At 41.4% G+C, this 24,600-nt stretch overlaps 3 protein-coding genes across 6 annotated transcripts; 2 read left to right on the forward strand and 1 right to left on the reverse strand.

The window, feature by feature from the left end:
• Window positions 1-3,316: 3,316 nt before the first annotated feature.
• Window positions 3,317-6,862, reverse strand: fsbp (fibrinogen silencer binding protein). Its single transcript, XM_008413212.3, has 4 exons — window positions 6,568-6,862; window positions 5,711-5,757; window positions 5,416-5,584; window positions 3,317-4,896 (listed from the first exon to the last, which is right to left on the reverse strand). Exons 1-4 carry the CDS (start codon window positions 6,770-6,772, stop codon window positions 4,535-4,537), a joined length of 783 nt encoding a protein of 260 aa, XP_008411434.1. The 5' UTR covers window positions 6,773-6,862; the 3' UTR covers window positions 3,317-4,534.
• Window positions 6,863-7,543: 681 nt separating this feature from the next.
• On the forward strand, window positions 7,544-15,210 carry wdr6 (WD repeat domain 6). 4 transcript variants are annotated; one of them, XM_008413208.3, is made up of 7 exons: window positions 7,544-7,673; window positions 7,940-8,021; window positions 8,949-9,092; window positions 9,617-12,131; window positions 12,818-12,895; window positions 13,286-13,402; window positions 14,247-15,210. In XM_008413208.3, exons 2-7 carry the CDS (start codon window positions 7,952-7,954, stop codon window positions 15,067-15,069), a joined length of 3,747 nt encoding a protein of 1,248 aa, XP_008411430.2. In that variant the 5' UTR covers window positions 7,544-7,673; window positions 7,940-7,951; the 3' UTR covers window positions 15,070-15,210. The 4 variants fall into 4 exon arrangements, with proteins under 4 accessions (XP_008411430.2, XP_008411429.2, XP_008411431.2 ...); XM_008413209.3 differs by having other exon boundaries at window positions 7,545-7,673; window positions 7,902-8,021; XM_008413207.3 differs by having other exon boundaries at window positions 7,544-8,021.
• Window positions 15,211-15,705: 495 nt separating this feature from the next.
• On the forward strand, window positions 15,706-22,059 carry LOC103467121 (uncharacterized). The gene is made up of 4 exons (XM_008413206.3): window positions 15,706-18,888; window positions 19,741-19,796; window positions 20,229-20,576; window positions 21,819-22,059. The coding sequence occupies exons 2-4, from the start codon at window positions 19,745-19,747 to the stop codon at window positions 22,034-22,036; spliced, it is 618 nt and encodes a 205-aa protein (XP_008411428.2). The 5' UTR covers window positions 15,706-18,888; window positions 19,741-19,744; the 3' UTR covers window positions 22,037-22,059.
• Window positions 22,060-24,600: the final 2,541 nt, after the last annotated feature.

A 24,600-nucleotide genomic window follows, 5' to 3' on the forward strand; every position in this document is an offset into this window, starting at 1 on the left:
GCTCATTTCCAAAAGCTTCTCATGCAGAAGCCTCTCGCCCAAACCTAAAGCCAAAGGGACATAAATCAGTATGAAACTTTGTGTTGCTCTTCGTTTAGAAAATGCTTCCTACACGGTGTGATGGCTGTAGAAGTAAACTGCTTTTGTTTGGTTTTTTTTTACACAAATATGAACCAAAATGAAACATTTTTTTTGTTACTGAGGACTTAGTTCTCCACTAGAATATAAACAGCTGTTTGGCGTTTTATCTCACTGTGCAAACTGATTTTGATTCTGAATGACGGAAGAGAAAAAAAATAATAAAAATAACGAGAACAATGCTGTTGAATCCCGGCGTGCTCAAATATTTATTGAAGACATGAAAGCAAACGTGATGCTTGCATGCGACGTGGTGTCTACCTGAATATGTCAGCTCACGTCTTTAGCATCTTTTTACTCCTAGATGCTCCCTAAAGGAAATATTCCAGACAGGAAGCACTTATTTTCAAATCTAATCAGGCTCCAAAATGTTCACCACGAGCTCAGATAAAGTGTTTCCTACTCTTTCAGACACATTGTTTCTTCCCTCCATTTGGAGGATTAATGGAGAAGGAGGCATTATTTGAGATCAGTCGAAGCTTCTGCTGCAGTGCGTTGGCTAACAAAAGGAAAGAAGAGGTGTCAGCCGTGTCGGCGCTAAAAGCTATAATTTGTTTTTTTTGTTGTTTTTTTTCAGATGTAGGTATTTGAATCAGCTGCTGATTATTTTACACGCATGTTTGCAAAAAGCAACAAGTTCATGTTTTAAAGGTTCAGGATTCTTAAGTGAGGTTCTTTTGAAAAGTTACGACGTGTTGTATCAATCTCGGCTTCTTCTTTTAGTATGAATTCACACGAGTTGGTCCTAATGGCTCAAGTTAACAATTAACTCTTAAATATTGAACCAATCAACCGCTGCCATTTTTAAATTAGGTGGATATTTATGAAGAGACCAAATGAACAGGAGGCGGTGCGCCACCATTAATCTTCTTGTGTGAAACATGAAAATTCTTTCAGACTACTGGAGAAATAAAAGTGCAAAAATCAAAATACAATTTGAAATAAAATGTTTGCTGTGTGCACCACTCCCTTTAGATGTAGGACTCGTGTTCTTATAGGAAGATCACAAGCAAAACACTGCCTCCATCCTTTATGACAAAAAAAAACAAAAGCAGGAATTTCAACACGCGGAACTATAGGTTTGTGATGTATTGTTTGCATGCACTGCTTTGACACTTTTGAGATCTGAGATGTTTAAGATGGTAAATTTGGATCTTGATTCTTCTCAGAGTATAAGTTAACTTCAGCCTGCAGAACCAGCTCATCTAATTTACACTAAATGATGATAAGAGGGTTACAGGCATCAGGTAAAATGGTTACTGCCAGTATTCTCTCAATTTTGAACCCTTTAAGAGAAAAACACATCTTCAGATGTATGAATGAAAGAGAGGTGTTTTGTTAAAACAAAAAAAACAATTTGGCCGAAGTTTGTCTGAATGAGCAAGATCAAGAATGGACGCAAACTACAAAGTGGGCTAAAATCCAGCAGAATGGACACAAGACATCGAATGTTACAAAGCTAGACGTCATCAGTAGGAGGATAAACTGGGTCAGAAATCATGACTGTGTTGTAAAACGTGTAGCTGCAGGGAGGAAGGCGTGGACGCCGCCCGTCACGGAGACAGAAATAGTCAGAAATTCAGAAAAGAGGAGGGAAATGCAGACAGTGGAGATAAAAACGGGCATCAAAAGCAAACGCGTATCTTCCCGCTCTGACTGTATCTCTTGTCAGCCTCGTCTCCTCAGAACGTGACACCAAATCTGTTCCTGACAGGATTACTGCCAAAAAATGTTCCTGCTGGGGGAATGCCACCTGTTAAAGAAGCAGTCCGCCTAAAAAAAAAAATTATTTTTTCCTTTTCTTTCCACCTTTTTCCCTAAGATCAAACTGACGAGATCTATTTTATTTAGTGATAATTTATTGACATTTTATGAAAGAGTTGTTTTACGATTTCTTTTAAACCATATCTATTTTTAATCATGAATGTGTTTTCTTTTTAAACCCAAAAGTTCTCCTTTTTTTTGTCTTACGCATGTGACTTTTATTTATTGTTTATTATGATCATCAATTTTGTTTCTCAAGGCCACAAGTTCCCAGTTTGATGAACAATGGGGAAATGTGTTAAAATAAATGTTTATATGTAAACAGCAAAAATAAAATCTAATGCCAGGCACAAAGTACAGGACCTGCAAGAACCTGCCAACACCAACAGACTGCAGTCAGTTAAAGTTATATTTATCTTCCTTAAATGACTCACTTGGGTTTGATGAATGTGTGATTTACAATTGCAGCGACGCCTCATTGCAAACCTGCACAAAACTGGTCATTTGTCTGCGTTGGCACTCTGAGGGGAGAGAACCAGAACAAAAGCTACAACTCCCAGATAATTTGTTTTAAACCAGTAGAAGCCATACAACCAGAGCCAGAGAGGGCAGATTTGAGTCGAAAATGTGGTCATCTGTTCTGGAGATTGAAAAGGAAAACAAAAGGGGGAGGGGGGAGAAGAAAGGCAGGGAAAAGGTGGCAGAATGATGAGAGATTGTATTTGTTGGCCTGTGTGTTCGTTATGAGATGCCTTCTGTCCCGCCGTCGGGACAGAAACAGCTGTTCCCCTGTTTTCGCAGAAAAACAAGAGAAATGTTGGACATTAAAAAAAAAAAAGACTTATTCCTACCAGACTGTGTGTGTGTGTTTATATTCTGCCTGTAACTGTTTCATATTCATGAGGACATTTTAGGGAGTGAGGCAGCGAGGAGAGGACACATTCTGACAGAGCGTTATTTTTTTATTTTTATTTTTTGTTAAGGTGCTTTTTGCTGACTTGTTTTGGTTCTCAAAGTGCTCTGTCACAGTCAGTGGCTCAGATGCCAACTTAATACAGTCAGCTCTGTTACAATATCACCGTTTCTCAGATAAAAAGTAAGATTTACGTGTGAAGCAAACTTTTAATGCAGCTATTTGCAAAATTATTCACATCACTTGAACGTTTTGACATTCGGTTCCAGTTTTTATAGCAGACACACTAAAAGTAGTGCATAATTGTAGAGTGCGAATGAATTGAGCCGCTTGTCTTGTCTGCAAATAACTTCTTTCATTATCAGGTTCTTGATCAAAAGCCAGAAAAAACAACTGAATAGCAAATACTAGAGCACAATCTCAGTAATCCTGTTTTCACTAATAAGTAACTAAAGTCAGTTGAGTAATATCAGAATGATGCAACAGACACACAAAAAATGGTCAAGTCTCTGAAGGAAATTTTACTATTCATTCCTTTGTTAATGAAAATTACATTTATTTGAACAAACATGTTGATTTGAACAGCAAAATCTAATAACATGCTCAATAAGAGTGTTAAAAACTGCATTTAGAGAGGACCAATGAATTCATAATGAACCGAATACATCAGCTGAAGCAACTATAAAGAACACATTACCTTAAAAGAACATAATGCAACAACAAAAACAATGTCATTATGTAAAAAAAAAAAAAAAAACTGCAGACAGCATTACTGTTGTGGCTAATGTGCATTTCACAAAGTAATCAAATATATATATTTTTTTCAACTTCACAACATTATTGTGCCTGTTTGTGTTTAAACATTAGTACCACATTCACTTTAGAACGGCTTCGTTCCAAATAAGAGTTGTGTTGTTTTATTTTATCTTATATTTTTAGGAAAGCAGCCACACAACCAGCTGCCTTCACACACAAACCTGCCCATGTCAACTGGCCAGTACTTGTGTAGAGTTTCATCAAGTCCAGAGAACCCCAAAACACACCACACTTCAATCATTCACCCATTCACATGCTTCAGCGCCACCGGACTCTCTGACCGCCACCGAGCTCTCTGACCGCCACCAGGCAGGTGATGCATTTTGCCCAAGAACATGACGACCTAGTCAGACGGAGTGAGGATTCGAACTGACAACCGTCACTGCCATGTGTCACGGTGCATATGTCATCATGGTTGCAACAAGTTATTCGTGGAAAACTTCCAGACTCGGCCTTTACTTTCACTTTAAAATATAAAATACTAACATTTGCCAAGACTGTATGGTGGATTTTTCTACAAAAAAATAAAAACAACCAAATGAAGGATGCAGGGAAGAGAGGAAGGCGGTAGGACACGAGGACAGAAGGAAGGATGAATTAAGGAAGGTAGAACATGAGGGAGGGAAGGAACGACAAATATTTAGATTTTTCTCAGTCGTTTCCATTCTTGAAAAAACAAACTGAATCAAATTCCAGATTTTTCCAGACCACCTAGGAACCAAAAGGGGTTTTTTTGTGTGTGTGTTCCGCATTGTGAATATCCAATCAATGACTTTTGACGCCCACAGTCTATATCCACTAACCCACACCAGAACCTTCGATATAGAAATCTATCCAAAAGAAATAGTCCCAAAGATTATAGACAAACACCACGAGAATGAAACAAGTATGAAAAAGATCAGATCAGCCGTTGAGCTCGGATATCTTTTCGTCTTCTTCACCACTGCTAGAGGAGGACGGTGGCACGTCTTCACCCAGCCTCTTTAGCTTGGCCTTGTAATAGGCCTTTTTCATCCGGAAGGCCTTCTCCTTCTGTCGAGCTGCTTTCCTTTTCTCCCGGACCAGCTCCTGTTCCCAGGCAAGTACCTTCATCCGGTTTTCCCACTCCAGGATCTTCATCTGATCCAGCTGCTCCAAAGCCTCTGTCCGCTGCTGAAGCTCCAGTCTTGAAAAGTCCACAGAGTCATGAGGGGTCAGGCGGCGGCTGACCTCCTCCTCCTTGATGTCGGACGGATGAAGGTGATGGTTGATGGTTCTCGAGGTTCCTGTGTGGATGGAGGTGACAAAGGAAGCCCAGGTTTAAAGTTGCGTAAACCAAAACAACTGGGGAACCATTTCACTAATGGCTCACTGCTCAAGGTGGCAACCGTTGCCTGGCAGCACTAGAAAGGTATGATGTGATTCAGATCTTCAAATTCAATGCTAATGGGCTATTTAAGGGGATTTCTTAAGAACTGCACTTGATTATCTCTAGTTTAAAATCTAAGTTGCTAAGATAAAAGCAGACTTAAACTGTAATAGTGACCTTTGTACACAGATTCTTTAACAAAATTTGATTTAATAGACCTGTATGTCATACAGAGCTTCAGTGTTTTCTTTCATTCTGAAATCTATCCAATAAATAAATTCAAACATAGGGTATGTTTTTTTTTTCATATTATTATTTCTGACATAAAATAAAAATTTCTAATCAGGTTAGTACCTGATTGGCTAGCAAGATAAAAAACAAAATGTCTCAACAGTAAGGTTAAAATATTTGATCTTTATTGTAGGTCTGCCAGTACCTGGGACTGTGAAGTACGCAACAGGAAAGGCTGCATCCTGCAGCTCTGCATTGTGGGAGCTGGAGTTTGTAGAGGGACTCTGATGCAGGTCTGACCAGTCGCTGCCTGTGATTCTGTCCAAAGCTTCACGCTGGAGGGCAAGGGCCATCTGCTCCTTGCTCTTCTCTACCTAATAGGGAGGCAGCGGGCAATAAAATTCCCTCTCAAGAATCCAATGGTTATGATTTATGAGCAACTTAGAATTTATTAATATCACTTAAATGAACTTAAATCAGAAAAGAAAACACATGTTTACCAGATTTGTGTTGCCGTTCATCTGTCTTGCATCGCCTATTAAAACACCTGCAATAATAGACAAGAAGGACAGAGACAGATGGGGAAGGAAAATGTGTCTCAGAACAGTTTGCAAAGAGCGCCTCCATCTGGTGGACGCAGGCATAACATTATACTTAGGTTTAAACAAAAAAAACAATTGCAGTTAAAATTCACAAAACTACAACAACCTTCTGAAAAAATTTGGATACTAATAAATAATAGTTTTCACAAGCTATTATTTGTAAAAACAACTAATAGTTTAGCACAGAAAGACTTGGACAAAAGGGGATTGTAAATCCTCCAGCTAGCCGCTGCTCAGGTTTCTCTCTCTCTGTTGATGATCACGTTTATTTTACAAGCTTTATTCTGTGTCAACATCTCTGGTCTACCGGTTGCTGCACATCACACCCATAGCTCTCTATCGTTTTAGACTTCAATCCAGTTATAAATCATATTTTTATTAAATCATATTTAAGGGCAATTGGCAATATTGCAAAAAGCAGCTGGCTTTTTTTTTTCTTTTCTAAAACTGTTTTAACATTATGAGATTGACAAGAGGCAAGCCACAGCTTTCACCGCTGACTTTGTTTATACGATGAGTTTTAAACCACGTGATCAAAAACTCAGTCATCCACATCCTAACATGCATGTGTGCTGAGAAAGGTGCTGGTGCATCGTCTCTACTGAACCCTGCAGAGAGTCTGGTTGTGATTGAAGGAAAAATACTCCAATTAAGAGTTCAAACAAACAAACAAACAAACACAACGCGTCCCATTCAACATACGTTGTTATTACCAGTCATTTTCCTGTCATAAACACAGAGGGAGGCGAACTGACCTTCCAGCAGCTTTCGGACCGCAGCTTTGTGGCCAGCTCCGCCTGCGTGGCTGGTGAGAGCAGCCTCGCCCATGGTCTGAAGTTTTATTGATTTACAGCAGGCCCTGCACCGAGCGAAATGAATGTCATCGGCGTCTTTGACCAGCCAGTCCTTGAAAGCGTCCTTTGTCAGCCAGGAATCCTGGAATTTACACTTGCCAGGCATTGTTAGCTTCAAAGTTAGCTGGACCGCTACCTAACACGGACAAGAATCCTATTTACAGTATTTTGCCATGTGATGCGTTTAGGTCCTCTGTGAAAGTGTGTTCAAAGCAGTATTCAATCTGATATTTAAAAATAATAATAATATCAGGTAAAAATATTCTATAAATGACACTTACCAATTTCAACTATTCCATATGTGTCATTATTTTTGAAAAGATAAATAGAACCACATACATTAAAAACCTTGATAAGGCACACAATCACTCATAATTATTCATGAAAATATAAATAAATAAACTATCTGTGGAAGAAGCCAAAAATGTGGGTGATGACGAAAAAGCCAATTCAACCTCGGAGACTCAGCAATTATAAGACTTTGCTTGCTCTAATGGGAAATATATAAAATGTAATTAATATTTTCCTTTTCATTATTAAGAAGATTGCAAATATTAATAAATACTACTAGAAATAGCAATTATATCTGTTTCATTACAGTGCAGAAAGAAAAATTTTAAAAAGACATATCTCTTACTGTTTTGAAAGACAAACAGATCATTTTCAATCTGAGACAAACTTTTTTTTAAATCACAAGAGGTTTTAAATAATGTGAGCTTAAATGTATTTCTTACAGTGAACAATACTCACTTTTTCAATTACAGACAACACCTCAATGCAGCACAACTTTTCACCTTTTATCACGTGTGTTTTTTGGCCAATAAGCACAGGTCATTGTTCCTGCAGCCAATCAGCCTTCAGAAATCGGATCCTGTAGTTTTATTGGTTGAGTTAGACCGGAATTAGTACAGAAACATGTGGACAAAATTGCTTTTCACAGAACTGTATAGCAATGTAAAAAATACAAGTCAGAGACATGTTTCAGCTGTATTTAGAGCTTTAAAGAGGTACGCATTGATTACCATTCCATACGAAAAGCGAGCATTTTATTCCTCTGTTTAATAAATGTAAATGAAATGCTCCTGCTGTTAGCATGTTTTGCTAACTGAAAGCTTTTTCGTGTTGTGTTGTTTTCATTGCTAAGATGAGTTAAACACACTATCCATTTCAGCGTTCACCAAACACGCTTTATCGTCAAAACTACAAATTCTAATTAGTAGCTTTGTGTCTTTTAGAAAGCATTCAGAATGATTTTCTAATTGAAACTAAACAGTAACCTGCAAAGATGGAGACTGCTGCCCTGGTGGCTCCTATCACAGGTTTGGAGTTGTTTCAGGATCGGTTCCTGCTGACAGGTAAGTCACATTCTGTCACGTTAGAACCACACACTTCAATTACATGGTTTTTGGGTATGATTAAATAAAAAAAAAAACAAAGATGTAAACACTGCTCATCACTCTGAACACGCCATCCTCACGCATGCTGTGGTGATGCTTTTCTTCAGCGGGGATAGGGATGCTGGTCAGAGTTGATGAGAAGATGGATAAAGCTAAATGCAGGCCAGTCCTGCAAGAAACCCAGTTTAAAAGCTGCAAAAGATTTGATACTGGATTGAAGGTTCATCTTAAAATGAGACAACATTAAACATATAGCCATATATGTTTATGACTGGGCCATAAAGGAATGGCCCAGTCAAAGTCCAGACCAAAATGAGAACAAGTGACAAGACTTGAAATTGCTCTTCACACCTGCATGCTTTCTGTCCAAACTGGCTTAGGTTGAGTTTTTCAAAGAATAATTGTCAAAATATTCTGTTTTTGTGTGTGCACAGCTGGTAGAGACAAACCCCTAAAGACCTGCAGCTGTAATTATTGCAAAAAGGTGGTTTCAGGACTGACTCATCTGGACTGAATATAAATGCATGCCACATTTTGTTTTAGAGTTTTTCTTATAATTTTGGAAACCATCATCAGTTGGCAGCGTTCTTCTTTTACTACCACATAAAGTGGTAATTAACCAATGAACTACAGAAGCTGATGAGCAAAGAGATTAGAGCTAAACTTAATATAATGATGCTGAAATCTTAATGATGTCAGTATTGATTTTGATGATTAGTATTTTAACTAATAGTTTTTGCAAAGGGTATATGATTAGCAAAAACTCAAAGTAATTAAAGGTAATCAAAATAACACACACATATATATAAATATATATATATTTTTCTTTTTTTTATGGACTCATGCACACTCTTATGCCTGTCTTCCCATTGTCCTTTGTGGCAGGTGAAGGACCAGTCTTGTCCGTGTACAGTCTCCTGCCCCGGCCAAATGTCGGTGCCTCGCTGAGTGTCCTGCAACATTATAGGATCCACGGGATCAGAGTGAGGAGCCGGGACACGGTGCCAACGCAGAGCTCCACCGTCTCAGGTGCTATGCATTCATTTTCAAACAGCGGGAAAATAGTTTCCCGGATTTTCTCTGAATCTGAATGTTGCACTTAAATGTTATAAATGTAAAAGTTGCACTTACAACATTTACAAAATATTTTGGCTTAAAATGTTGTTTTGAGCCTAAAACAAATCAGGTTTTTTTGCCCTTGTTGAAAAAAAATGGTCAAAGTGATGCTTTATTAGAGATGCAGTAATTTTGCCAGCTCTGACACATACTGATGGTTTTTTGTTAGATTTTTTTTTCCTCTAAGAAATAAAAAACAAAGATATATGTATGTTAGATTACCGCTCTTTAGCCATTGAAGCATCTGTCCTGTCTGATTTTTATTAAATTTAAAAACGTTTCTTAAGGAAACTCTGACTGATGTTGGTGCATCTCTAATCTTTATCTGTGGTTGGGGTTATTTGTGATATGTTTGTTCAATGCTTGTAAAAAAGAGTTAACTCTATTTCAGCTCACAGCTGTCTTGATCTGTTTGTCTATTTATTTCTGATCTCTAGAAAATAACTCTGCCTCTACAAGCAGCTTCTACGACCTCGCCATATTTGGAGGAAAGGCAGTGAGGCTCGTCAGGCTTCATTTAGAGTGCCAGGATGTGGAGACTCTTCGCTTGGAGGCCCTGGGGCCCCTGTTGGAGCTCCGGGACTGGGCCCTAGATGTCCGCTGGCTTTCCTCAGACAAGCAGTTCCTGCTCTGTGTTGCCCTTGCTCATAACGCCGCTCTTCTCCTGGACTCTACCACAGGAAGCGCCCTGGTTCACTGTTCCTGCCTGGAGGGCTGCCTGCTGTACTCTGCCCTTCTTCTGGTGCATGACTCATGGGCGGACACCGTCTTGGTTGGTGGGACTGTTTTCAACCAGATCATCATCTGGAAGCCCGCTCGAGGTGATGAAATGATCAACGCTGGTCACAAGGCTTCAATTGAGTGCAGACTGTTGGGTCACAGCGGAGTCATCTTCAGCATCTCTTACCTCCAGGAGAACGGGTACCTCGCATCGGCATCAGACGACCGCAGCATTCGGATTTGGGGTGTCGGTACCTTGGGCGGCCCTGGAGGGAAATGCGGAGACCCTAACCCGACGTGTTTAAGGGTCCTGTACGGCCACCAGGCCAGAGTCTTCTCTGTCCGTCTCTCAGGCAGGTACGCGTTCAGCGGAGGAGAGGACGGCGCCTGTTTAGTCTGGGACTTGATAGGAGGGGGAAAGCTGATTCGCACGCTGAAGGGACACCGCGCGGGTGGAGTGCGTTCCCTAGCAGTAGGTAGGGGAACAGGAGATGGTGACAAATGGGTGGCAACAGGAGGAGCAGATGGGGGGGTTAGGCTGTGGAAAGTAGGAGATGGTGAGGAGAAAAAGAGCCTGGAAGAGAAACTAACAGACCTGAAGTTTCCAGGTCCTGCTCTTCCGAAAGTGGTTTGTCTAGTGGGAGGAGAGGAGGAGAAGACTTACTGGAGTCGGTTTTTGGTTTGTACTGACAGAGGGACAGTTTTCCAGTACAGCAGTGGGAGCTGGGAGACGATATGGGAAGGCCCAGCTGAGTTTTCATCATATTGTGTGATGGAGACAGTAACTGTGTTAGTGAGAAATTCAGACACCTTGGTCACGTTGTGTGCTGTTGGGAACATCAGCGGCTCCATCCAGGTGTTTCCCACTTCCAGTCCTCTGTCTGATGTACGTCTTACAGGCAGACCAGGAAAGATCCACAGTGTAATTTGGAAAAAGGAAACGGATAATCTGTATTTACTCGCATCAGGTGCCGAAGGATTCGTCTGTCGCTGGTGTGTGGAGGTAGAAATGAGTGAAAACAGCTCATTAGTCCTAAGTGTGGAACCTCTTTCACCTTTTCTCCTCCCTCTCTGCTCCAAGCGCTGGCTCACAGCCGCCATCTGCCTCCGGCGTCACTCCAACAAGGTGCTGTGGGTGTGTGGAGACAGGAGAGGGTCGCTGCTGTTGTTTCAGGAAGGGGAAAATGTTGAGCTGAACAAAACCGATCATGAGAAACTCGGTGAAGGCTTGCAGAGGAAAGAGGAAGAAGAGCGTGACTCTGCATTTCGGCCTCTGAGCTGTCTGTTCGGCGTGCACGGGAAACACGGCGTGACCTCGGTGTGCGAGTACCAGGGGTTGCTTTACAGCACCGGGAAGGATGGCTGTGTGAGGATCTTCAGGACTCGGCGTGAAGACGGCGAGTTTCGGCTGGAGGTGCTCAGAGTCCAACGGGCCTGCCGGGGCATGGAGTGGCTGGAGAAAGTTTTCATCCTTGAGTCTGAAATCAAGACAGGAGAGGTACCGGAAGATGCGATCGGAGAGGAGCCGAGGGAGGTCAGATTCGTCATCGCCGGCTTCCACGGCGTCCACTTTGTGGTATGGGACCCTGTGAGACAGGAGAGGCTGATGGCAGTGTCCTGTGGCGGCGGGCATCGCTCCTGGAGCCTCTGGCCGTCGCACACAAGGGTTTGGCCCGGACGGGGGGCTTTGGTCTTCATCAAGCAGGGGGCCGTCCTGACTTCGCAGCCCCCGGGGGAGATGCTTGGCTGTGCTGGGGACGCAGGGAGAACTGGAGGATGGAGCTTGAGAGACGGCATACATGGCAGGGGGATCTGGTGTGTTTGCAGGCTGGGAAGGATAGAAGAGACTGGATTTGACTCACAAGCACGTACAGGAAGCAGCAAATCATATTGGGAGATAGTGGTGACAGGAGGGGAGGACACTAGCTTAGCGGTCCTGGCTATAAACCCAGTTTCTGGGACCATCAAGGTTCTCTCGGTTCTTACCGACCACATCTCGGGTGTGCGAACAGCGACAGCGATAACTCGACTGCAGGGAGAGACTCTCTCCGCCCTGGTGCTGTCCGCCGGAGGCCGGGCTCAGATTCAGTGCAATCGGCTGCTGGTCGCCTGGGACAGGCAGAGGCTGGCTCCTTCCTGTCAGGTGATCCAGGTGGCGAGCCACCGACTGGACGCGCAGTGGGAGAAGAAGCGGAACCGACACAAAACTGTGAAAATGGACCCAGAGTCAAGGCAAGTTTAGATAGGATGATTTAGATTGAGTTGATTCTTAATAATCCATTTATTTATTTATTCATTTATTTATTTAATAGAACCATGTTACTATTCTAGCCAGGTGCAGTTTCATTTTGTAGGATTGAGATGTGGCCACCAGGTGGCGCCAGTTAAAATGGACCAAAGGGATGTTTTTCATTCCTTTTTGTCAATGAACTTAAGAATTTGAACAGGATAATAAAAGTTAGCAAAATCTTGACATGTCTGTATCATGACTAATAATTAAACAATGCAACTATTCCTTTATCTTAAAATGCAAAATGTATAGATTTTTTATACAGTCTTGATTTAATTACTGTTCTGAGAAAATTTTTTTATTTTTTTTATCTCCATTAATGATTAATCAATTAATAAATTGGTTAATTGCAATTTCAAATATTGATTTGTCACAATTAATCTGATTAATCGTTTCAGCTCCACTGACATCTTAGCACGTTAAGAACAGCCCTCTGATTGGTCAGACAGTTAATTTAGCCAATCGGTCTTCATTACTCTGCAGGAACAACAAGGCACTTCCAGAACAGAAAGATTTTCTCAGAAGACGTGGGGCTGAAATGTGTTCAAGGAAATGAAAATGACCGGATTTGTTCTTCAGATTTGAGGTTCTGGATAAACTTTGTCCTCTTGGGTTTGGCCTTTTGCAGGTACATGTCCATAGAAGTTCTGCAGGAAGAGACGGGCTGCGTCCTCGTGGCTCTGTCCTGCAGTGACGGGGCGCTCAGGTTAGTCTGGTTGATGAAGGCTTTTTAAGTGCTGCAATGTTTCTGAACGTGTTGATGACTGTCAGACGGGTCGGTATGGTGTCTTTACTTAATCAAGAGAATAAATGGTGTCTCTCAGTGTTTGGACTTGTGGATATGTGGTTCGAATAATTTTGCCAGGAAAACACGAGGAACAAACATTTTGGATATGATCATTTGAACCTGGAAAAGTTTTGAATGTTGTAATTTGTTGGAAGTGGGAACCTTGCAGGTTGTTCCGCTTTCGCAAAACATTTGTACAAAATTAGGCTCAGCGAATTAGAATAAAACCAACCAACTATCTGTATAAGCTTTGGCTGTTCTCGTGTTTTACACACTTTTTTTGCTATTATTTTGTTGCTATTTCTCCAGATTGTTTTCTGTCAATGAAGGCGAAAATCAGATCGACCTGCTGTGGGAGACGTTTTACCACCAGCGCTGTGTTCTCTGCGTCGCCACTTGCAGCCTGCAGGACGACAAAGGCAACAGGTGATCAAGTCTTTGCTTCATACATGTTACATTTGTAAGATGCTTGCATACATTCAGCACCGTCGTGCATATCATATTTGTGATGATTTACTTCAACAGTTGTTTTCTTCAGTCTGGAACAAAACAACTTCAATGAATCTTTGAAAAAAAGAGCTGGGTCCAGAAGTTTGTGAGTTGTCTTGATTCCATGGGATCTAAAAAAAATATTCAGACATATATTATATAAACCCAAACATATAGAAACATTTCCACAAAATGCTTCAGCAAATGACAGCTTAACCGCTGATCACCTATAAGCTCCGAACTTATAGGTGATCAGCGATAGAATTGATAGTTGATTCAAATCGGTTGGTTTCTGATAAAAAGCATAAAAGATGATGATAAACTGAAATATACTGGAGTATCAGTGCCACTGTCATCAATGAAACCCTGTTAACATGGACTTGTTCACCAAATAGACTCAGCTTTTAAAGCAGCTTTCTATTAAAAGTGTCATGATTTACCCAATGACACTTCATGACAGCAGCCATAAACATTCATAAAGGCTTCTTCATGTTCATAACAGATGTTATGTCATATTCATGACACTGTCTTATCAGTCTTACGCACACCCCTTCAAATAAAATGTTACTGAAATTTCTTTGATCCAAATCGCAGCTGGGCCCGTTCTATTTGAGTTTGCATGTTCTCTCTCTCCATGCATGAGTTTTCCAACTGCATTCAACCCCGAAAGTGTAAATATATAAATGCCATGTTTAATCATTCCACCTTGGAAAAAAAAAAAGAAAAAGCTGTTTTTAGACATTCTTTAGCCGTGATGCAGGAATGTGTTTCCCTCCCACAGGTCCAGGCTCCTGCTCAGCGCAGCCACAGATGGAAACATCGCAGTGTGGCGTTTGACTGAAAGTCTGTCCGTGCCGGCCCAGAATTCAAGTGGCGCCGCAGCCTCGCCAGTCCCCTGCCTCGTCATCCCCGCCCACCAGAGCGGCGTCAACTCATTGGCTGTTTGGGTGGAGAAACTGGGACAACAAGAGGATGGTTGCCTGGTAACAGTTGCGAGCGGAGGAGATGACGGGCAGCTGACAGTGTCCACAGTGAGGGCGCAGCACCCAGAAGACGGGGAGCTTGTGGGGAGCCGGGGCTTTTCTCAGATAGGCGATGAGCGCGCCGCGCAGGATAATCCTTCCAACCAGTTTCAGGTTCGACTGCACTCCCAGTTCAGCATCCCGCTGGCCCACGCTGCCTCCCTCACCGCCCTGAAGCTCCTGAGCCCCGGTCTCCTGGTTTCCACCTCCTCTGATCAGAGGGTTTGTCTGTGGAGAGTCAGCGGTACCGGCATCAGCCACAATGGGGCGCTGTGCTCCCACGTTGCAGATGCCACAGGGCTCGCAGTGTGGGAGGAGGAGGAGAAAGAAGTGGATGAAATGATGGGGTTTGATGCAGTTTTGGAGGAAACAGTTGACCCAGTTTGTAAGAGCAGCGAAGAGGAAGAGACAACCGATGACCCAGAGAATCCAGCGGAGGACGGAGACATCAGCACAGCTTCCTGTGAGGACAGGAAGAAGACGACGAAGGTGGGATGGATCCTGGTCTGCGGCCACGGCCTCCAGCTCCTGCGACTCAGGAACGCTGGGATGGATGCAGAGACGTGGCAAAAGAAAAAGTGACTTTGGAGTTAGACGCCATAAATGCAGTCAGAGGATCAAAGCAGTGCATAATTTATTTTTAAAAGACTTTCGTTGATATTTTTATCTTGACTGATGTTTTATAAGTCAAACCATTTTTAATTAAAGGTCTAAAATTTTCCAGATTTATTGTGCGTTGGGTTTTTTTCTACAAAAGCATTGTGTTTGTGGATGAATGAAGATGATAGGAATCTGTTTTAGAAACAGTTTTAACAGAATTAACGCAAATACATTACAGTATGTACAGCTCAGCCGAAAATGATTCGACCACAACTACAATTTAGAATTATTGGCAAATTAAACAAACTAATAGATGAAGTAAATTAATCAACACAATTAATACTACAAGGTTTTATCAAATGAAACACAATTTGTTCCTAAAATTATTAAACTCCTTCATTACAAGCATGTCTAGCAGTTTGTAGCACTGTTTTGTTGTCTTGCCCTGCTGCAAACGTTATGACCAGACATCAACTTCTGGCAGGATTTTCTAGAAGAATTTTAACTATTTTCCTGTAGAAAGTTCACAAATGTTTGAAATGAATTCAGTTAACATGAGGCTCACCTGTAAATAATAACGCTCGTGTTAAATGCTTATTCTAAATGTTGGCTCTAATCAGACCCTTCAATCAATTTTGAGACTAGTTGCCTTTGAAAGTGGGATTTAGATTTGAATTTGAATATAATCCTAGTGAGAGTAGTTTCACATAACTGGTTTTATTACAAAAAAACTTGAAGAACAGTTTGGATTTTTGCCAATAACTAATTTGTAAAATGTGGTTTGTGCTCCAAGTGATCCTTTGGCTTTCAATAATAAGCACAACAAACATTTGTTTCTCATCAAGAGCTGCTTCAAATTTTTCTGGCTGTTTTTAAATTCATACTAAAAAGTATCTTGGCTCATCTGTGGTATATGCTCCAGCGAATGATGCCAAATTGTTCATTTATGGCAGTTCTGGGACTGTGTTTAGTCCTAATGAAAACAAATCCAGAACTGCTCACAGTGACTATCCACAGTGTTAAGAAATATTGTTTAGAATGAGGAAGTATGACAGATGCTTTCTGTGTATAGCTACTCTACTCTATTTGAACGTTAGACAAAAAAAAAACCATGCAGTTCCCTTGGAATTGCACACAGAAATGCATCGTCCATTCCTGATATTAAATACCAAAGCCAACTTGTGACATGTCCAGCTCAAGGCCACAATCAATCCAGGCGTCATTTAGAAGAGCGTCCTGCACAATTTCTGCAACCACAAAAAATAATGTTCATTTCTTAGTCTTTTGTGCAAACCGTTGTCTTTTTATCTCCTAGTTTGTGGTGTTCAAAACCGACTTTTGCATATATCTTGTATCTGTGTGTCTCAGAATGTAAATGTAGCTGCGTCATGAGGTGTGAGGCAGCTTGAACCTTGTTCGTGTGCGTCATGCTAAATGTCGAATAAGAGGGTGAACACAGGCATATGGTAGCTTAAAGTCATCTGCTGGGAATTTCAAACCGTCACCTCTGTGTGAGTGCAGTCTTAGAGTGGATACTCTGTGGTGTCATAACTGGTTTTGCAGGCTCATAGTGGAGCCGTCTTTTCTTGTGAGGACATGGAGAAAGTCCCCCTCTGTTAATCAGTAACTAAATCACTAAGTCCAAATCGCCACTAACACGTTTTCCACACAAAGAAACAGTGATGGCATCATGCTCTCAATATGTCCTCAGGGAAACTGATCAGAGATGATCAGAAAATGAATGGGGGTCAATACAGGAAGAAAACCTGCAAAAGACGAGCCTTGTGTCAGAAGCATTTAAAATTGAAGGAGACGTTGCATAAAGTTTCCCCTTCACAAAAACAAGCTCAGTTCACTCCCCCTCTTGCTTAACCTTAACAACAACAGGCACAGCATAAACTAGTTTATGAATTATTAATAAAGCTCCACTCAAATGTTTCCCTGCTTCATCTTTTGGAAAGCAATAACAGTTCTAGGGTTGTTGACAGAAGCTGACCTCGAGGTCATCATGTGAAAAACAGCATTGCTGGCTTCTAAGTTCTCTACAAAAGTTAATTACACTCATCAATAAACTAATTTGTCATGTATTTGTTTTGCACCACTGAATTTTCACAGTAAAAAATAATGAGCTACGACACCGCAACAGCGATCTCTGTGAAGATTCACCAGGATGAAAAGCCTAAACAGAGCCATCGCTTCAAAGGAATGACTTAGCATTTATGTGGTTGAATGGTACAGATTTTTTTTCTATGTCTAAACATGGAAAAAAATGAGAGATTGTCTGATTGTAGCTGTAGATTGACAATATGTCAGTATTTTTACTTTTCTTCCATCCATTACATATAGCGTTAGCTGGTGGTGGCAAAACCTGCCTCAAGCAGATTGATATAGTTTATGTTGTTAATCATTCAATGGTTGGGCTATCATAGAAGGATTGTGTTGACGCAACTAGAATAACAATGCTAGTCAGAACTGGAGCAGAAAGTACACCAATATGAACTCTGTGCTTCATGCTGCAGTTCTTGTCATGGCGTGTTGAATTATCAACAGACTGAGTCCGTCGCAGAATGCTTTTAAATCTTTTTTAAAGGTGTCGGTTTGTTACGTCTGCCATCAGACAACATTTCTCCTGACTTCCTCTTCCTCACTTGGAGCATTACGTACATCTTCACTTTGTGAACTAAAACTGAAACCAGACAAATTGCTTCACTTCTTTTGTATTGGTTTGACATCTTATTATCCACTGATGTCCAGATGTTTCCAAACAAAACATGATCCACCTCATCTTTTTGTTGTTTTTGTGACTGTTTTGTGATTGTCTTTTTTTTTTGCCTTACAACCTTTCTTCTTTTACCTTTTACTCAATTTTAGACATTGAAATGAAAGATCTGCAGTGAGCTACAAACCAGAAAACAATTGAAAAGGAAACGTAAAAGTGATAGTACAGTGCATGCCCCTTTAATTCATTTGGCTTCTTTTGATAAGAGACGTTTTAACCATGGGAGCCCCGTTACATGCCAATTTGCATGCCACTTTATCTCCATGCATGGGGGGCTTTATTGAGGTTAGAGCAGACAGGCTGCAGGTATTCATGAATATATGAATATTTTATTATGATCTCAAATTACCTTTTGTCTTGTGCCCATCTCACTAACCTGCACTCGGCATGAAAGAGGAGAAAGAAAGCGAGGGGAAGCTTGAGTGAAGGAGAAAACGGGGCCAAGTGGTTCTAGAGGAGGAGGGACATGAAGAGAAAGTTGATGAAAGCTCCTCGGATCCGGTTTCCTTTAGCGCCCTTTGTTCTCTGCTCTGTCATACATAAAGTAAAGAAAGGATGGGAGAAGAGTGAGGAAGTGGGGAGCTGAAAACATAAACGTGACGTTAAGAAGAGCGAGGTCGATGTAGAGACGTTTCCTGCTGCGCTGAAAGTCCCAGTGGTTTTTCTGGAAACTGCGTCAAAATAGAGGAAACAGAAAGAAAAAAAAAACAATCATCACACAAGACATTTTGGGACTAGATGCAGAGGGAGATGCCTGCCCAGGCCTGGATTTGTGTTTGTTTTTTGTTTTGTGGCTTAGGAGAAGGCTGTGTTGTGTAGTCCTTTTTCAGCCGTCCAACATGTGTGGAGAGAAGAAATAACTTATGGAATAGAGCCTGAGAAATCATCACCATCTGTAGTGATGAAGTGCCAGTAGGGGAACTGTTCCCGTGAAGGATGTTTTGCATCACCCATGAGAGCGAGGCATAAGAGCACAGCTGTCAAAAGTGGAGAACGAGCAACATTTTGCATCAGTCAAAGAGGTACACACGCACACCCCCACACACACGCACACGCACACACACACACGCACGCACACACACACACTCAGTGGCTCCTGTCACTGTCTCTGTTTGTGTCCTCTGTTTACCCTTAGTCCCAATGTCCGTCTCAGAAATGTCAGCTTTCTATAAAAGTCGATTTTTTTTCCTGCCGCTGTCAGGACAGTTTCAGACGCGGTAATGGCCGTTCCTCATCTCCCAGCTTTCCATTTCCCCACCATAAAAAACACTGGAAGCCCAGCTTGAGAGCAAAACTGCAAAGACTTTAAAGAGCATCCTGTGCTCATCAGCCGCAAGCTTAAATGTCAAGAGGCTCATCCAGACCCCTGCAAACAGATTGAATTGTTTTATGAGAGAATATTCATGGCATAAAGCTGGAACAACAGCTTTATGTCACACAGTTTTTCTATTTTCTCAATTTTTTTATTCATTTTTAGATATTATTAAACACATTTTAATATCAGATAATTTTTTTTTAAAAATGCAGATATGAAAATATGATATCATTCATTAATAGAAAAAAAAACTATCCAAACTTAAATGTTTTTACCCACAAAGTTGTGAATCTGATTAACTTTTGTATTTTTTATTTAAAGAGCATAAGAGAACAGAACAGTGGTGTACCACCTCAAGAGCCACAATAATTGTATATTTCAACTAAGGACACGGGGTGACAAATTAGTACAATTTATACTTTACAACCTTGATGTTTGTGTTTTAGTGCCTGTGAGCTATTTCTGTCTGTTATGATGGAGCGTGAATTGATGACATGTTTTCAGGAAACCTCTAATGGCTTTGGAAAGTGATATTGAATTTTGCTTTCTGGCTCCCCAGATTTATGATGCCTCGCAAACAAATTCCTCTCATTGGTTCATCTGGGAGCGGAACAGGTAACGCTTTACATATACACACTGAGGTTTCAACACAGAGCAGGATCTTCAGCTCAGGCATTGTCTGTGAATCTAACAGTCTAATATGAGGCTCACAACAATGGTCTCCTAAAAATGAATACAGTACGTCTATGCTTTCTATTAAGGAAAAGTTTCATTAGGGGTTTAGATCATAACTCATCATATATTCAGCACCAACATCTGTCACTTACAAATTAGCGCATGATGTTGATTACACAGTTATTTATTGAAAGCGGTGAGATGGATTTTAAATGTAGCGTTCTTGCGATTCCTGCTGAAACTCTGGCAGAAATGAAATGCAGAGAAAAAGCTCACAATAACTCACCAAGGCACATAATGCATGTAACCTCTTCAAGGACATATCTTAAAAGTGTTTCTTTCTTTTCTGTTTTTCTGTGCAAACGTATACAGGCCCGCCTCCCTTTAATTCCACTGCTCTCCATCAACCACGCCTCACGAATCGCAAGAAACCTAACCGACAGCTCCAGACTTTGTCGTCCTCTCAGCATCACCCAGGACCTTCTTCCATCCTCCTCTCAGACAACGTAACACCGTGGGGTGGCCTTGCTCACTCCGAATCCTCCTTTGCCATAACAACCCCAGCAATTACACCAACAAGACCCCCATCCGTCCCACCTGGTCCTCAGCCGATGGTTACCAATCCTCATGAGGAGGAGGAGGAAAACGATGAATGTTCATGTTCAGGTTTCAGCTCCGAAATATCAACTCCATGCCTGTTGGTCCCTCGGAAAAACACAGGTGCGATATCAGACTATATTTACTAAAGAATGACTAATTTCCTTTCTTTTTATTGATGAAAGGGACAAGAAAAATATGCCTTTAGGCACTAAAGTGTCTACGTCACATTCCCAAAAGTATTTTGTGACACAGCCGACTCATTAAATTCAGACAATCCAAAACGTTCCAACTTGTATCCACCACCTAGGGATGGAGATTTCCTCTACAAACATTTGTGAAACAATGGAGCTAAGCAAAATCCAGTTGAGACAATTGAGATTTCATAGACAAGTGTACTAATTGCATACATTTCTTGTAACAAATTCCTTCATTTGCCACAGTCCAAATGGACGGTGGATAGTTTGATAAGTGAGTTGGGCACCTAGCCCTTTTATCCTCCATTAGTGCAGCCACTGGTTAGTTGTCAGTGTGGCACAAAGTGGCAGTCTGACTGATGCGTGTCCTTGCGACTGGTTGCACAGATTCTCAACCTTATCAGCTTGATGTCACATACAAAAAAGTCTGATGTAAACACAGTTTCCCACCAAGCAGTTTACTCTATGTCACCAAGTATTCGCGCACGGTTGTAAAAACGTATCTTCCTGCTTTGAGTCCACTTCCTCTGACCTTTGGAGAGTGAAATACATCAGAGTATGTGGGGTACTGAAGAATGCAGTAAAAACAAATCATAGAGTTCATGTTTCGCATTGGCTGCCTGTACAATGACAACTCTTGATTCTTTGTGTAACCAAGACATTTTGTTAAATTATATTTTCTTGATTCTGTGGAAACATCTTGGAAATGCTTCCTACCCATTCCAACATGACTGCACACCAGTTTGCAATGCAAGGTCTTTAAGGACATAATGAGTGTGTTAACTATGGAGGAAATGCCCATAGCCCTGGCATCAGCCTGACGGAGCACCTTAGGGACGAGTCAAAGACAAATCTGCGAGCCATGCTAGAATATTGATCAAATATTTCCACAAAGAGTCCCCAAAGGCACCAATTTCCCTTTGGGATCAATAAAGTATGTTTGGACTAAGCTGAATTAAAACTTCGTGAACAGCTTTGTGGTGAACTGTTTGCAGCTTCACCAGAAAGCATGAAAAGTCTCAATACTTTGGTATTGTCAATACTGTTAACATGTCTCACACATGTTAACAGAAGGATGTGATCAATGCAACTTAAACATTTATTTTATTTTATTTTTTTAATGACTGTCTTTCACTAACAGAAGCGTTGTCTGTTACCTTGTGTGTAGGTGGAGTGGGCAGAAGGCTGCAGGCGAGAAGCAGGGTCGTACCTCAGTGCCAGGTTCCTCGCCTTCCACGCCTGCCGCCGCTGAATCCAATCACCGAGCTCAGCTTCTCTCGAAGCTTCACGTTTTCCTTCTTCGAGCTGCCGCTGCATCACTCCCCTCACTGTCGGGCAGAACGTGCCAGAAACCTCTTTCAGCTGCTGAAGCAGATACACTACTGAGGACTCTTTGCAATAAAGGACTGTGAAACAAATCTAAATGTCTGAATTGTCAAATTAATGGTGGTGAAGAAAACAACGAACACTCTGAATTTATAACTCGTCACTCCCATCATATGGGCACATTGTGCTGCGTCTCGCATGCTTCACTCGGCTGTGGTGTCAGTAAAATACCCATTAACAGCCCTATTGAGTGGATTGAACAGTTTCAAACTGCTGCTGTTCACGAATCCCTCCGGTTTCTCTTTGTCAACTTTAGGAGTGGAATACCTTAAAATAGACTCAAAACATCATATTTATAAAAACATCATTTAGTCCCTCGCTCTCTTTTTTGTCTGCCTCTGCAAACATCCCTGAAAGCTGAGTCGGGATAATGCAGCCATTCACTGGCTCTGAAAGACTGCTGAAGGGGAAAGAAAGGGGCGATAAAATGGCATCAGTGTGCAGAGTTCAAGGCTGTCTTCCTCATTCCCTGATTCACGTGTAACAGCTTGTGTAGCTCAGTGTGTGAACTACGCAATAGAACTATGCACTATCACAGTCACATGTGTGAACCCACTGTACTGATTCGGCTTCTCTCTGTTAGACGTTTCTCTATGTTGCTCACGTGCTCCTTTTGATTTTGCTGCAGTTCTTTCGAAAGTTACTTTTCGTGTGGTGAAGCGGTACGTTAAAGAAATCCTCACCCTTAGCAAAAGCAAAGAAAAAGGTTGCATTTAAAAAGACCAGGGATTTCAAATAGAAATACAAAGTTCTTATTGCAAACAGTAATTTGGGATGATGCACAGCTGCATGTCCCAGGTCAGGGGTTGAAAAATAAGTCTTTGTCATTTTTGTAGGAGGTGAAGGAACTCAAAGCTTTGCTGCTGGGCAGCTTCTTCCTGTTCAGCCTAACCTTTTTTTTTTTTTTTGGAACTAGACCAATTCAGACATTCCAAGCTCTGCTGGCTTTATGTCTGTTTTTATCCTGTCATTGCTGCCTTACGTTTGTTTAGAGAAAACAGCGGCGACAATCTGACAACAGAAGTCAGTGTTCATCATCGTCCAGCTGCCTGTACATGAAGTTACTGCAATAAGTAGGAGCAATTTTCAAGGACTGCCACATATCCTCACATGAGGTCTGCACTTTGATTCATAAATCATAAACATTCTTCCATCAAATAAACTATTATAGTGTTGGAAATGTTTAGGTCATTGTCCTATCAGAAGGACCATGACCTCTTTGAATTCATGCATCTTTGAACAGACTTTCTTTAAAGATCACCCTGGATTTTTAGCTCCTTCCATGTTTACTGCAACTCTTATCAGATTCATGAACCAGTTGAAAAAGAATCCTCATTGCTGCCACCACCGTGTTTCAGGTCAGGGGTGGTGTTTGTAGTCGAAACATGGCAAGGTTGATTAAAGCTTTACGGGAGTGAATGCTTTTCCAAGGCTTTGTGTTAGCTTGGACATTTGGGGAAGGTTTCAGCCGATCAGCTTAACTTCTGGGTTGTTTGTCACCTGGCAGAAAGAAAAATAGATTTACTTCTATCCTCATTTGATGCAAGGTACTGAATAAGTGGTCTGAAAAGAAGCTGCCTTTCACCACGTCTTGGGAACTTTTACTGAAGACGCACACACTCATAAAACACTGAGGAGACTCGTGTCCATAAGACGCGCCCAGATGGACAGATGCCACACTGTTAAACTGACGAGTGACTCATTATTATATAATAATCTGTTTTTATCTCCATAACCACCAATGAGCAGATACGATAGATATCTGCACCTGGCCGCCTATTAGTCATCATTATCTTCTCTGATGGGGCTGGTGATAATTAAATCTGCGTGGCCTTTGTTTTAGTCGGGGCAGAGAATTCAGTCAGGTTCAAGGCTTGTAATTTAAACATGGAGAAAAGCAGAAAACAGAGCATATTGTCTGTAAATCTGTTAGGTACCTAAGTGAATGGACAGATGAATAGAAGGATTTTGTTGGCACACTGAGTGTGCACAGACAGATTTATTTAATGTTTAGACAGCCTAGTTGATATTCTGGTTTTTTAGTCAGAAATAGTCACATTCATTGGTTTCATCCTGTCAGTGCAGATGGACGGTCCAGGTGGTGGGATGCAAACCGAGTGGGTCAGTAGAACTGGGTTATTTTTTTAATGTTTGGCTTTCCACAACAAGATTTTATCAGCTTGGTCATATTTTATTGAATTTTGAATTGCTGTATTTTGAGCACACACACACACACAAAGTAATTGTTTTAATTTATATTTACCATGGTGCCCTGCTTTGGACTGGTGACCTGTCCAGGGTGTGCCCCGCCTCTCGCCCGCTGTCCGCTGGAGAGAGGCACCAGAACCCCTTACGACGCCACTAAGGATAAACATGTAAGATAATGGATGGATGGTTTAAACAATGTATTAATCAGCTTGTTGATGTAGCCGCTTTCTCTTTAAACACCATGGAGCAGACTGCTTACAGTTTTTCTATTTGTGACATTGAGTCAGTGTGTCTGACTTTCTTCACTTTCCAGTTCCTGGACCAAAGATCCTTGCAAAGGTTTTAATACAAAAATC

This window comes from Poecilia reticulata, chromosome 7 (genome assembly GCF_904066995.2).
Source record: "Poecilia reticulata chromosome 7, P_reticulata-male-v2, whole genome shotgun sequence".
Taxonomy (NCBI): Eukaryota; Metazoa; Chordata; class Actinopteri; order Cyprinodontiformes; family Poeciliidae; genus Poecilia; species Poecilia reticulata.